At 28.5% G+C, this 15,300-nt stretch overlaps 3 protein-coding genes across 3 annotated transcripts; 1 reads left to right on the forward strand and 2 right to left on the reverse strand.

The window, feature by feature from the left end:
* Positions 1-9,165: 9,165 nt before the first annotated feature.
* Positions 9,166-10,395, reverse strand: BO72DRAFT_460845 (lipase/thioesterase family protein; the record flags this gene model as incomplete). Its single annotated transcript, XM_040946487.1, has 3 exons — positions 9,166-9,944; positions 9,996-10,144; positions 10,208-10,395. 3 exons carry the CDS (start codon positions 10,393-10,395, stop codon positions 9,166-9,168), a joined length of 1,116 nt encoding a protein of 371 aa, XP_040798954.1.
* A 253-nt stretch (positions 10,396-10,648) lies between these two features.
* Positions 10,649-12,274, forward strand: BO72DRAFT_188387 (flavin-containing monooxygenase). The gene has a single exon (XM_040939515.1). The coding sequence runs from the start codon at positions 10,774-10,776 to the stop codon at positions 12,232-12,234; it is 1,461 nt and encodes a 486-aa protein (XP_040798955.1). The 5' UTR covers positions 10,649-10,773; the 3' UTR covers positions 12,235-12,274.
* An 883-nt stretch (positions 12,275-13,157) lies between these two features.
* Positions 13,158-13,772, reverse strand: BO72DRAFT_188462 (uncharacterized protein). The gene is made up of 3 exons (XM_040939516.1): positions 13,566-13,772; positions 13,379-13,494; positions 13,158-13,313 (listed from the first exon to the last, which is right to left on the reverse strand). The coding sequence occupies exons 1-3, from the start codon at positions 13,668-13,670 to the stop codon at positions 13,280-13,282; spliced, it is 255 nt and encodes an 84-aa protein (XP_040798956.1). The 5' UTR covers positions 13,671-13,772; the 3' UTR covers positions 13,158-13,279.
* Positions 13,773-15,300: the final 1,528 nt, after the last annotated feature.

Here is a 15,300-nt window from a genome sequence, read left to right on the forward strand (position 1 = left end):
ATTATTTAAGTATCTACTATTAAATTTATTTTCTTGTTTTTTATCTATTTAAATATCTTAATTTTTATTTCTGTTAAAATAAAAATCAAAATATATTAATATATTTAATATTATAGTAGAATCCAGCGGTAGATCTACCGATAGCAGTACTTTTATTAATAATATTTTAATTAATATAATTAAAAATAAATCTAATTCTAATATAGAATATTTTAAAAATATTATAATTAATATTCTTAAATACTTCGAAGCTATAAATAATTATATAAATAAACTTACTAATAATAAAAAATCAAAATATAGTTATTTAAAATATAGATTCCGAAGACGCCGATTTTAAAAATATTAATTTTAAAAGTAATTATCTTATTCGAAAAATAAAAATAATAATAAAAATAATTCTAATAAAGATATACTTTAATTTAAGATAATATATATTAAGAATCTTAAGTCCGAAGATATTAATTTCTTTTATTCTAATATATCTAATAATAATACTATAAAGTAAATTAGTTATAATATATATTATAAAAATATTAATATTTATATTAACTATATTAAAAATATTATATAATACTATAATAAAAATATTATAAAGTTAAATTTTTAAGTCTATATATATAGAACTATTTTAATATAGTATATTATTAGTTTTAATAAGTACAAGAAGTATTTAATTACTAGTATTAATCTTAAAAATAAATAAATTACTAAATTATTAAAATATTTTAAACCGAGTTTATATATAGTTATAAATAAAGTTAAATAGTTTATTCTATATTATAAATAATATTCAAGCCGGTAAGAATATCAGTTAGTTTATTTAAAAAATAATTTATTATATCTGTACTATTTATATAAATAATTCTTTTAACTAATTAATTTATATTTAGAATTATTTTAATCTATATTTATATATCCAGTTATATTATTTTATATAAAATATAACAGTCGGTTAGTTTCTTAAAAAATTTAATAAATAGTAGTATAATTAAAAAGCTTTTATTTAAATTATTAAAAATAAGAATAAATATAATAATATTTTTTATAAAAATTATAATTTTTATAGTTAAGAATACTAAGATTCCTAAAACTAAAATAATTAATATTATACTAATAAAAAATATAATTTTAGGAATAACCGCAGTAGCTATAAAAATAATTAAAAATTCTAAAATTATTAGAACTAAAATTTAAACTAGTAAAATTAAGACTAGAATTAGAATTAATAATAATCTTAATAATAATTTCAGTAGAACAATTAGTTTTAGCAGTTCTATTCCGGTTAAAACTAATTATTTATAGTAAATATAAATAATTAGTAAGATAATTACTATTTCTAGAACTAAAATAATAATTAAAATAATTAGAATTATAAATAGAATTAAAATAGTTATTAATACTAATTTTAGAATATAATACTATAATTATTTTAAAAAGATAATAACTAAAATTAGTATATATATAAATTATTATAATTAATTCTTCTATATCTATTAAAAAAATATATTATTTTTATAATAATTTTTAAGATATTTAATACTTTAAAAATCTTTATATATAAGCTTTTTTAGATAAACTGTAGAAAAACTATACCGACTATATCGGTAATATCGAAGAATATAATTATAATTAATTTAAAAAAAATACATTATAAAGACTATACTAATACTAATAATAAATATACTAATATATATATTACTAAAAATAATAATACTATATTTATTCTTATATAAAATATTTCTTTATTTTTTATTTATACTATTTTTTCTTTTTAAAATATTTATTTTTAAATTATTTAAAATAAACTGTTTATTTTATACTATAATTATAATATATTATTTATATCTAAGAATAAGTTATATAAATATCTTATATTTTATAATAAGATCTTTTTAAATATTATATCTATAAAGTAGATTATTTTTGTTAATTTTACTAATAATATTATTAAATTTATTTATTTTTAAAATATTAAAACTATATTAGATTCTAATAAGTTATTATTTTATATATAATATTCTATAACTATAATAATAAAACTTAATATTACTAAAAAGTATATATTTATTTATATTAATATTAACTACAGTATAACTTTTATTAATATTAATTTTAATTACTTTCTTAAAATCTTAATACTTTCTACTAAAGTCTTTATTTATATTATTAGTATTAATTCTAATTATAATTCTATTATATATACTATATTTAAAATATATATTTCTTACTAATTATAAAATAGTAAGCTGGTCTGTTTCTATAATTAACTATTATATATTATAATTACTATTAAAATATATCTAATAAAAAATATATATCTAAATCTACTAATTAGCTTTAATATAATAAATTATAAAAATATTATTCTAAATATTAAGAAACAGATTATTATTATTTATATATATTATAATTTTATATTTTTTATTAAGATATAGATTATATAAAATTATATTAATATATCTATTAAGATTTATACTAATCTTATTAATACTAATTATATTTTTATATTAAAAGATAATATTAGTATATTTATATATATTTATTTAGTTAATATATCTTTCTTATTTATTAAAACTATTAATAAGATTTTATTATTTATAATAATTAGATATCGCGTTTATATTAGTATCTTAATTAATAATAATTTTATTACTATATATTATATTAAAAATTATATTATTAAATTAAAATATTTAGTTATTTTTATTAATTATTTTTTGTATTTAAAAAATAATAATATATCTAATAAATTATATTATTATTATATTTTAAAAATCTTAGTATATGCTTTCGATCTGTCTAATAAATAGTCTATTTCTAAAATAATATTTTAAGATAAATATCTAGCTCGACTAATTTAATCTTTTAAAAATTAAGAAGAATATTTAAAACTATTTTAATCTATTTATATTAATATATCTATTATTTTAAATATTAAGATTACTAAACTTGCTAATAATATAACTGTTTATAATAATAATAATTTTAATATTATTTACTATTTTAAAAAAGTACTAATATTTTATAATATTTAAATATTTCTGAATAATTCTAATATTAGTATAGCTGATATTTCCGAAGACTAATAAATATAAATATTATTAAAAAAAGAATAGAAAAACTATATATTAAAAGCTTATATATATTATATTTTTTAGTATAATTAAAAAATAATTAATATTATTTTTAATTTTTTATATACTGCCGGAAAAATATTATATATAAAAATATATATTTTATTATTATATTTAGTATTTATTATCTGATATACTATAAATAGTAAATCTAAAAAACATACTATTATTAATTTATACAGTATTAATTATAAAATTAAATCTAACTATTATTTTATTTTTATTTAGAATAAAATTTTTAAAATATTTTTAAATTATAAATATATTACTATTCTAAATATTATATACTATTTCTACTAGTAGCTGATAGTTAAAAATTATTATAATTATTTTACTGTTATTATATATTATAATTAAAAAATCTTTTATATATATATTATAGAATTTATTAATTCTATTTTCTATATATAAAGATAGATAAATCTTAATCTTACCGAGTTTAAAGAATTCTGTTATATTTATATTAATAATATAATTATTATATTCTATATTTTTAATAAGTATATTAAGTATTTTAATCTTATATTCAGATATTTGAAACAATTAAATCTTAAACTTAAACTATTTAAAATATTTATCGGTTTTTTATCTATTATGTTTTTAGAACAGAAAATAAATATTTTTAATCTTAATATTTCTAAAAATAAATTATAAGTAATTTATAATCTATAATTCTCTATAAATCTTATTAAGCTTAACTATTTTTTAGAATTAACTAGTTGGTTTTATTATTATATTTTTTATTATTTTTAAAAGATATTATATTTATAAAACTGAAAAATACTTTTATCAAAAGATTATTCTAGTAGTTATTAAGATTATATTATTTATACTATATTTATTTCTACTAATAAAAGATATTAAATATTTAAAATATTAAAAAATAAATTTACTAATCTAAAGATATTAGTATATTATAATCTAAAATATTAAATATATATTAATCTTAATATTTACTAAAATAATTATAAAGTTATAATATATTATATTAATAATATTAATAGTTTTAAATATACTAATTTAAACAAACTATTTTTATATATATATATACAGCCTATTTTTTTTTATTTTATATTTTAATTTTTGTTAAGTATAATTATTAGTCTATTAAATTTAAAATATTCTACTTTATATAAATATTATATAAACTGTATTATTTTATATAAACTATATTTTCTAGTTTTTTTATTATTATTTATACCGACTATTTAAGTATTATTACTATTTTTAAATAGACTATATTTAATATTATTATTATTAAATATTTAAATCTATATTTTATTTATATATTATAATATATATAGTAATATAAACTGCTTATATTTTACTATTTTAAAATTTTAAATATTATTATAAATATTTTATATACCGTTAAGAATAATCTTAAAAATATTTTAATTAATATATTTATATTTTTTATATACTTATTTTTTATATTTACTATTCGGTTATTTTATTAAAAAATATCTATATTTATATCTATTAAATTTTTTATATTCTATATTACTTATATTTTCGAGCTTAATTAATTTTTTATATATTATATTTAAGATAAATATATTTCTAATACTTATATTTTCAAAATTATTATAGTATTTTAATCTAATCTAGATATTTTATTATCTTATTTTATAGATAATAATCTTTTATTTATAATAAAGTATATTATTTATAATTTTAATAGATCTATTATATTCGACGTATCTAAAAGTAATATTAAAAATAATAATATTATTTTTAAAAAATTCTAGCTATATTTTTTATATTTAATTATATCTAAAGTTTTTTATACTGTTTATAATAAATATAACTATTAAAATCTTACTAAGTATATAACTAAATTAAACAGTCTTATTATTTACTAAATTTATAAGTTTTTAAATAATTATATTTTTAAGTATCTATATATTTAAATAACTATTTTTATAAATATTAATTTTATAGTTAATTATAATTAATTTCTGCTTTTATCTTACTGTTTTAGACTATAATTATAGACTTTATTATTATATTATCTTCTATTTTATTTTTATTATTCGCGTTTTTATATAACTAATTATTTATAATTATCGATAAATTTATAAAATATATTAGTTTATTATTCAGAAAATTAATATAAATATTCTAATAGTAAAATATTATTCTTATTAATTATATATAATCCTATAATTAGAATATATTATATTATTTTATATCTAACCATAATTCTTATTTTATATTAGGATTTTAGAAAAAACTATTTATATATATAAAATATTATTAGTTTTATTTTATTATAGTATATTCTTAGACTAACAGTTAGTTCGAGTATATAATCCAGACTATAAAAATTATAATATATTATAAAACTATCTAAAATATCTAAAATTAGATTTTTATACTTTTTAATATTATTATTATAATTAATTTTTTTTATTTATAATTATCGGTTAGTTATTATACTATTCTATATATAATATATTTTTAAAATACTCCTAGTCTTTTATTAAAAGTATATTATATTAAGCTAAATATTTTAATATTTTTTATATTAATCTAATTATTTTAAAAGATATTATATCTATTCCGAAAGACCCCGATACTATTTCAAAAAATATTATATTTAAAAATATTAATATATTATATCTAAATACTGTTAAAATTATTATTTTATATAAAATAATTTTAAGATTATTTTTTTTATATATTAAAAAACGCTTATATTTATATTATTAAAAATATCTAAGATTTTATATTTTAATTTAATACTGAAGAAATATTAAAGTATATATTGATTTATATAAAAAAAATATATAATATTAATTATAAATTTATATATTTTATTTCTAATAATAATATATATTTATATCTTTATAAAAAATATATCTTATCTGCTATATTCGACTAAACTAAAAAAAAGTTTTTATAATAGTATACTAGTTTTTTTTTAGTTATTAAGATTATCGGCTGCTATATATATTATTTCTGTTTATTTAACTTATAGTATATTTATTTTATTATATTTATAATACAGCTTAAATCTACTTCTATTAGTAAAGATTTATATAATCAAACTTTTACTAAACCACTTTATATTATTAATAAATACTTTTTTAATAAAAACTGTTAAAAGATATTAAAAAGTCTTAATAAATATACTATCTATTATAATTGATATTATATTTTAGTTATATAATATTTTATTTACTGGCTTGGATACAGTTTTAAAAATAATATATAGATTTATATATCTAATATTACTATAAATAAATTATTTAAAAAGCTCGAAAATTATTAATAGTTATTTTATATTATTTATTTTTTATTTTTTTTTTATTATTTTTTCTACTGCTTGTAATATACCGAATATTTTTTTTATATCTTTTTATTTTTATATATTTATATTTTTTAAATATCTATATTCTATATTTTATACTATTATAATTTTATATCTTTATATTTTTTTTATATTTGGTATTTCGTGCTTTATATTCTTTTATTAAAGCATCTTTATACTTTTAGATTATAATATATTTTTATTTATTAATAAAATCGATTTATTTTATATATATAACTTCCGAGGATATTAGTTTTAAAAACCGGTATTTATAGTATATATTATATATAGCGATATTTTATTAATCTGTTTCTGGCTGCTTTTGTTACCGTCTATAGCGGTAGAATTTTGGTTAGCCGAATGTCTGGTTCTTTATTCTTAGTAATAATCAACTTACTTATATATGAACTTCGTCTTTACTACATATCTACATCGATTAAACTTAGAAAGCAGTAAATACTTAATAAATATTTAATAAGTACTTAAAAACTAATTATATTTTAGATAGATATAAAAAAATCTATTCTATAATATTAAGTTAAAATTCTAAAAAATCTAGTTTTTCTACTTTTTTAGATTTTACTTTTAGAAGAGTTATAATATAGTTATTTTCTAAAATATTTTTTTAGATTAATAAGACTTAGTATATAACTTTTAATTATTTTAAATATTTTAAAAATACTTTATAAATACTTACTGATTATTTAGATTAATTATTTTATTTTATAAAAGTCTGTATTAAACTATTTTAACTAATCTTTTTAATTTAAAATAAAGATATTAAAAGTTTAAGATTTAAAAACTTTAAACTAAAATTAATAAATAAAATAATAAGATTAAAAAATAAAAAAATATATAAAAAAACTTTATAAAATAAAAAATAAAAACTTAATTTATATAAATAATATTAGTATTTACGGAAGTCTAAATTAACTAATTTTTAAATAATTTTTAAGTAGTTTTTAAGCAGTTTCTAAATTTTTTAAAAATATCTAATAATCTTATATTACCGGGTTTTTTAGAAATAATATAAAAAAGAGATATTTTAGAAGTATTAATTAAGAAATTTTAGATTTAATTATTATTTAAGTATTTTTTAACTACTTTATAAATATTTATTTTAAAATTTTAATTTTTTCTACTTATTATATACTTCTGGATTATAATATATATAAATACTTAAAATCTAGTATATATAATATTTACTTTTTTAATTATCTTTATATATTCTAAATTTATATTTTTTTAAATACTTAAAAAGTAGTTTTTAATTATTAAAATATTTTTATACCAGCTAGATATATATTCTAAATTAAATTTTTTTATAGTTTTAAAGCAGCTGGTAAGTATTTATTAAATATTTTTAAAATAATTAAATTATATTAATATTATTATTATTTTTAGTAGTACTATTAGTAGTAATAAAATATAAATCTTTATAATTAAATAGTATAAAATTAATATATTTCTAAATATTATAATATTAATTTTTCTTATTATTATAATTTTTGTAAGATATAGTATTTTTAAGCTAAAAAATAAATCGATATATATTTAAAAAATAAAGCTAAATAGTTAGTAAGTATTTATTAAGTAGTTAATAAATAGTTAAAACTTATTTTATTAGCTTTATTTAAGAAAAGTAAAAAATAACTAGAAATATATTTAAATTTCTATTTTTTAGTAGAAGAACCAGCAGTTAAACCAGCAGTTAAAATAGTTATAAAACTAGTAATTTTAATCTTATTATTATTATTTAGAATTTATTTAGATTTTTTGCTATTAAAAAATTCTTTATATTAATCTAAATAGTTAAAAAATAGTTAATAAATATTTTTTAAAATATTTAATAAATATTTATTAGCTGTTTTATTTATAATCTTTTAGTTTATATAGTTTTTCTTATTTTTCTTATTTATATCTAGGCTTTTATAAAAGTATATATAAAACTTAAGATTATTAGTACTTAAAAAATACTTCTAAAGTAGTTATAAAATAATTAATAAAATATTTAATAAATAGTTAGAAAGTATTTATTTTATTTTTACTATAGTTAGAATAGTAATAGAAAATTTTTTTATAATTAATAATAATTTTTCCGGCGGTATTTTAAGTAGTTAATAATTATTTAATAAATAGTTAGAAAGTATTTAAATATTTACTTTATTATATTCCAATAATTTTAAGTATCCAGTTTTAATCTTATACAGATACTATTAGTACTATAACTATTTTATTAAAATTTTATTAGTTTTTTATTAAACTTTTATTTCAAAATTATTTTAAAATTATAAAAAATAATATAAATAATAAATAAGTATTTAATAAGTAATAATACTTATATTCTTAAGTATTTACACTATAATTAAGAATATAAAAAAAAAGTAATTGGTAGTAGTAGTAGTAATATATAAAAAATATAAAAAAGATAATATAAAATAAAATTTTAAATCAGTTTAAATAAGAGATTGTGTAGAAATCACGTGACTAAACCGCTTAGTAAGCAGTTTTTATTCCACGCGACGCTAAAAAACAGCACAACTGATCTGCAACCTCACCCCGCATCATCATCATCACTACGACAGGCTTTCCCGAGATCCGAGATTCCGCAATGACCGAGAAATACTCATATAATTAATGTAATACGTTGTCTAAAAATGACCATATCAAATGACTGACAAGGCCCTTGCTGCAGCCACATCGTTAGTACGGTTACAGGACCTCTGCCAACCACCCCTTCACCCTCCTCCCTTGGACCGTCTCACCCCACTCGCCCAGCGCCAGATTATAGATCGGCGCCACATGACCTTCACCCTCACCCACGCACAACTCCACCTTATCCGGCCCAAGCCCTTCCTGCAAGTTCCTGGCGAATGCAGTAATGAAAGGCAGAATGATCTCCCTCTCCCCAGCACAGACCAATACCTTCTCCACAGGGAAAGACGCCAGCCAGTCGGTTGGGGCCGTCGAGAGATCGGTGTAGTAGTCATGTTTGCCAGTACCCATGTACGCCTTAGCCCATGGCCCGCCAACGGCCGGGGTGATGATATCGCCCCGAGAGTCGATTTTTGACTCGTCCAGTTCAATCGAGGCAACAATATCCTTGGGTAAGATAGTCTGGTCAAGACTCGTCCAGGGCGCGATCATGATGGCGCCGCGGATTTTGTGGTCCGGCCCGGCGGACAAAGAGAGAGGTGGAAGATCGGGATGGGGATGGGTCATGTGCGCGAGGACCGCCCCGACGAGATTCCCGCCGGCGGAATCACCGCCGAGGAGGATCTGCGACGCAGAGCGGTTGGTTTCCTGGAGGATGTATCGCAGTGCTGAAAGGGCTTGGCGGATCTGGGTGGGATAAGTCGCTTGAGGGGCGAGGGTATAGGTGAGGGTAAAGATCGCAAGTGATTTGGGTTTCGGCCTAGATTGAGTATCCGCGAGTAGTTGAGTGAAGAAATGAAAATAGCCGTCGTTGGCCGGAAGGGCGAAACCACCTCCTAGAATACCATGAGGACCCGGTTTTACTTGGTGGGACGAGGCGCACATACCGTGATACCAGATCATGACACGCTCAGCATGCTCATAGTCCCCCAGCCAGTGTCCCAGGGCACCTTCGCCAAGATCCACAGTCTTCGAGGGCAGATGATGGCGGCGCATGAAGCGCTTATAGATGGATTCTGTGGTAGGAAGCAGATATCTAAGCCGCTCGCCGTCAGCCAAGCTAGTCCCCTAATGAATAGAGGAGAACGCAGAAGCATACTGCAGCTGGGCCACTGAGAAGCGTGATGTAGCTTTGCGCATGGCTGCATAACCCACGTGTAACAGCAGAGTTGAAGGATAATGATGGGTTCGCCAGGGACTGGTCACCAAAGCCCAGAGGATAGTACCAATAAGCGCCGCGAGAGCAGGCAGACAGTCGAGTTTCTGGAACAAAGAGAGAGCTGTCATTGTGGCCAGGTCACACAAAGGTAGCCTGTGCAGAACAATGTGTGCAACATGGGGAATATATGTGATAGGAGAAAGATTATCAACAAATGCCCGACTTGCAGGAAAGAGGGACCGAAATGGAGTCGACATGTGAGCGGGATCGCAACTGTTGCCATTTTGAGCAAGGATGAACCAAACGCCCTGAAGTTGAGATTTCGGCGTTGAGCTAAAAACCCAAAATTGGCCGCATTTTGGCCTCAACCTCGGACGAACACCAAAAAATCATCCATTGACCGAGGCCATGTGAGTCGATTCAGAATCGATATAATCCTGTCTCTTCAACCGGCTCAATGTCGTTCATTCTTCTCGCACACCTCCTACACTTCCTATCACATCACCATGGAAGAAAAGTTTGATGTCCTCATCATCGGCGCGGGCATATCAGGCATCAACGCCGCATACCGCCTGCAGTCGCATTTCCCTCGCTATCGCTATGCCATTCTTGAAGCACGCGACCAGCTCGGAGGAACCTGGGATCTCTTCAAGTATCCTGGTATCCGCTCCGATTCGGATCTTTTTACCTTTGGTTTTGCATGGTATCCTTGGGACCAGGACAACCCGATCGCTGAGGGCTCGTCCATCATCGAGTATCTTCACCGGGCTACCGCCAGCAAGGGTATAGACCGGCGCATCCGGTATCAGCATCGTCTGCTGGGCGCCGACTGGTCCTCTTCAGAGAAACGCTGGTCGTTGGCTGTCGAGCATGCAGGCCGCTCCCAGTCGATGTCGGCGCGGTTCATCATTTTCGGCACTGGCTACTACGATTACCAGCAGCCTCTGCAGGCGGACATTCCCAACTTGACTCAATTCAATGGCCAAATAATTCACCCGCAGTTCTGGCCCGAGGACCTTGACTATAGCGATAAGCGCGTTGTCATCATTGGCAGCGGCGCAACGGCCATCACATTGCTCCCCAAGATGGCCGAAAAGGCGGCGCGAGTGACCATGTTGCAACGCAGTCCAACTTACATTCTGTCCTTACCCAATCGTCAACGCTCACCACTGCGGTACATCCTGCCGACTGCCTGGTTTCGCCAACTGCAGCGCATACTCTGGCTGTTCACCGCGCGGTTCTTTTTCCTTTTCTGCCAGGCTTGCCCAACAGTGGCGCGTGCCATCCTCCGTGTGCAAGTCAGTCAACAGCTACCGAAGGCGGTGTCACTGGCACCACATTTTGTGCCGCGTTACAATCCCTGGGACCAAAGGTTGTGTGTCTGCCCCGATGGGGACTTCTTCAAAGCGTTGCATCACGGTGTGGCCGACGTTCGGACCGACACCATCAAGAGCGTTACCGCAACGGGGATTCAGCTCGACTCGGGAAACACCCTTGATGCTGACATTATTGTCACTGCAACAGGACTGCGTCTGCAGGTAGCGGGCGGAGCCTCCATCACGGTAGACGGTATTCCACAGCACCTATCTCAGAAGTTCCTCTGGCGTGGTATTATGATGCAGGATATCCCCAATGCTGCTTTCGTTCTAGGCTATACCAACGCTTCATGGACACTCGGCGCTGATGCGACTGCCCGCTTCCTGTGTCGCTTCCTGCGCGAACTGGACACCCGTGGACAGGCTGCCGCTGTGCCGCGGTTGCGCTCTGACGAGGCCCAGAATTTGCAGCAGAAGCCGCTGATGAACCTTAATTCGACGTATGTGGTGCGTGCGGCGGAGAATCTGCCCAAAACTGCAGATCAGGGGCCGTGGGTGCCGCGGGACAATTATTTGCAGGACCTCTGGTTTGCCAAGTTTGGGAGTCTGGAGGGACTGGAATTCATCGGAGAGGCCAAGAAGGCGCAATGAAGTGGGGCTGGCCTGATTGTTGTTATGTCAATGTTCAGTCTTTGTTTTGTGTCGTTGTACCCAGTACCATAGATGACAATTCAAACATGTTTTGCTCCAATATGCGACCAACGCAAGTTCCGAAACGACGGTCGCGTGGAGGGGCTGACCTCGTCGAACGGGGAATGCTCTGCCAAACAATTTGAAGTGACAACGACGACGGCCAGCTTGAGAGGTCTACTAGGCACAGATCTTTGTGATATATGCCAGCCACACATCAGGGTCGCTATTTGAGCTGATTGGCAGAGGAATCAGCCCTATCTCAAGATGGTTCTGTTTCAAACCATCAGTCGCTCCTTCATGATGCCACTGTCAGACACCTCGGGATTTTCTCCAAGTGTGCAAAGATTGTTTGCAGGGTGGTCACGGCTGTAGTAATTGCCCCATACACCTTCCCTTGAATTCAAAAAAGAACGGGACCACTTATAAAGTAACCCTTCAAAACCTTCAGCGTCAAGGTCTTACTTTGTGGTCCGAAAAGTGGCTGTACCGAAGCGCGTCTCGAACGTAAAGTGGTTGGTACGGGAATCGGAACGGCGCCGACCGCGGGGCAAGATTCGCGGTCGCCCGGGTGCGCGCGTCGAGGCGATGTTATCGGCGCATATGACGGAGAGGCAACTCTCTGCGACAACCTCTAGCGAGCATTGAACCCAAGTAGCGCCATTCCATTAGATCAAAGTGGACAATCTCGTCGTCCAACCGGTAAATACACATAAGAAAGGTGATAGATGTAGATCGGTGAAAGATACCACTTCTTCGCATAGGTTATCCATCGCGACTTTCTCCAGCGGATTTCCCCAAAGCCGTCCAGACCAAGGATATCATTGTCCAGATCAGTTCATGTGTGTAGTGCGTGCTCTTCGCGATCGCGCATAGCGTGGGCAATTGTAAACCGGAGAACAGCTGCCGTGATTGGCGCGGATAGGATCGGGTCTGATTTGCGACATTGGATGGCAGCTAGTCAAATTAGATCTGTCAGCTACAAAGGACGCGGCGTACCCGGCCATTACGCCGTGCGAAAGTAAACAAGTGAGCGCTGGCTGCGCACGTCGGAATTTGTCAGGTTGAATCATCTCGCTCGTCGATCGAACAGGATATTCCACACCAGTGAGTCAGAGAGAAGAGATATTTGATGGCGATGGAGATATAGACGAGAATCACAATTGAGAACGTAGGAAGTAGTTTGATGCGCATTGCACGAACATGCGCGTAACTCCTAAGCTAGATTCTGAGCCATGCTCTCAAAATAAGTCCTCGAATGAGTACTATGCGATCACGATCGGTTACCATACTAGATTCGAGGAAAACCAACCCATGTTATCGTTGGCGCACGCGGCAGACAACGCTGGGGTGTCACGGGTAGATACTTCTTGCATTGCCCACGCAATGGCAGTCATCAATAGCACGTTGGTCGCATAGTCGAGACTTAGCGAGCAATGGACTGGAAAGGTTCGGCATACCCAGTGTTGCTGTCATGCGCGAATTACTCCACATGTGCGATGATAGATTTAGCATAGTAGAAGCGCGCCCGATGTTGCTATGAAGGGGTCTGGCCATAACCCCAATCCCGCGCCGATCATGATTGGCGAAGGGGTTCTCTTATGTTTCCTCTCAGCTCTCTTGTTCAATCCGACCTTCGCCCCCTCTTTTTGCCTTCTTTTGCCTTTCGAAATACGTTTTCGAAATATGCTGCAGCTCAGGTGTTGCGCTCGTATCGCTGCGAATTTTCCGGCCGATACGATGGACTGTTTCAGGCACGGATCTTTTGAAAGGACAGTTAACCTATGAGGTCTTATGACACTTTCAGATTGATTAGTATGTATTGACTGATTTGTTTCTTGCGTTAGACTCAGTGATGGCTGGCTGGGGAGAGGATGGTGGTGGTGGTGGTGTTGGTGTTATTGTGTAAAAATAGGCAGGAACGGTCGGAGTGTCAGATTGTCAGATTTGAGTCCATCTCGGCCCCCCTCCCTAGAGACAAGTTCTCTCACTACTACAAACTCTCCAACACTTCGTACGGCTTCGCTCATTCCATATATGCTACTCCTTGCAAGTCTCTGGGGGAATTCAGACCCTGCTAAACTATTCGCTTGTTTTATCCCCATCATTTTCACCTTCCGCTCTGGAGAAACTTACCCTTCCCCTCAAAAAAGGAGCGACAAGTTACCACAGTCAGCGCATCCTGAAGAGCTGATGGTCTCGGTCTTTGTCTATCCTAGACCGTCTAGGATGAATCCCAGACATGCATTAGCTTTCAGCCAGCCAGCAAGTCCTCTCTTTTTTGAGTCATCTCTATTCCCCTGAATCCGTCTAACACTAAGCCCAACGGCCTCCCCGAAATGCAACTCAAGCCACAAGTCTTTCCCTAGTTATGCCTACCACTGTAGGATAGGACGACTTGACCGAAGCTGTCTTCGGATCTCTCGATTAAGAGACAGATAATCAACAAATGATCAACCCGTGAAGCTGATGCGAACCTTTTGAAAAAAAAAAAAAACCATCATTTTTCCATAAAATAAACACTTGCTCTGTGCGTAGCTCGTCCTGAGAGCCATGAAGATATCACTAACCGTGAGGAAACATGGTCTCTAGACGCACTCATTAGGCAGACTAGCCCCGCGTCGATCGCAATCATCTTACACAACGAACACACTTTAAACCGCAATGGCAATCTATTCTAGGCTGACAGCTTAAAGGGAACGACGAACTGATCGGAGGAACCGCCGCCGCAGCTGTCTCGATGATCTTTAATCTAGACCCGCCGGGGCACCCGCTAAGAACATTGTCCCTTGGCGCGGCCGTGCACAGGACTTGAAAGACTTTCGCCGACGGGACTAGCGCTGATTACGGACGTACTTCTGCCCCTCCCCCATGTCGTGCTACTGCTTTGGTTCAACATTGGGTACAGCCGCTAATAGCATGTAGTTACCACCTGCATTGCTAACGTGGACAGGAGGTGCTACCGCATATTTGGAAAGGACGGAGTGCTATTAGTGAGTATCACCAGGCGGACATATCCGTGGATGA

Source organism: Aspergillus fijiensis, assembly GCF_003184825.1.
Source record: "Aspergillus fijiensis CBS 313.89 unplaced genomic scaffold BO72scaffold_43, whole genome shotgun sequence".
In the NCBI taxonomy this organism is placed as follows: Eukaryota; Fungi; Ascomycota; class Eurotiomycetes; order Eurotiales; family Aspergillaceae; genus Aspergillus; species Aspergillus fijiensis.

Excerpts from the sequence above, each read along its gene's own strand:
- BO72DRAFT_188387 (XM_040939515.1), top strand. The coding sequence starts at position 10,774 with ATGGAAGAAAAGTTTGATGTCCTCATCATCGGCGCGGGCATATCAGGC.
- BO72DRAFT_188462 (XM_040939516.1), bottom strand. The coding sequence starts at position 13,670 with ATGACTGCCATTGCGTGGGCAATGCAAGAAGTATCTACCCGTGACACC. Across the intron at positions 13,495-13,565 it reads GTTGGTTTTCCTCGAATCTA|CTTAGGAGTTACGCGCATGT; the intron begins GTATGGTAACCG and ends CTCAGAATCTAG. Across the intron at positions 13,314-13,378 it reads CTCTTCTCTCTGACTCACTG|CCAGCGCTCACTTGTTTACT; the intron begins GTGTGGAATATC and ends CGACGTGCGCAG.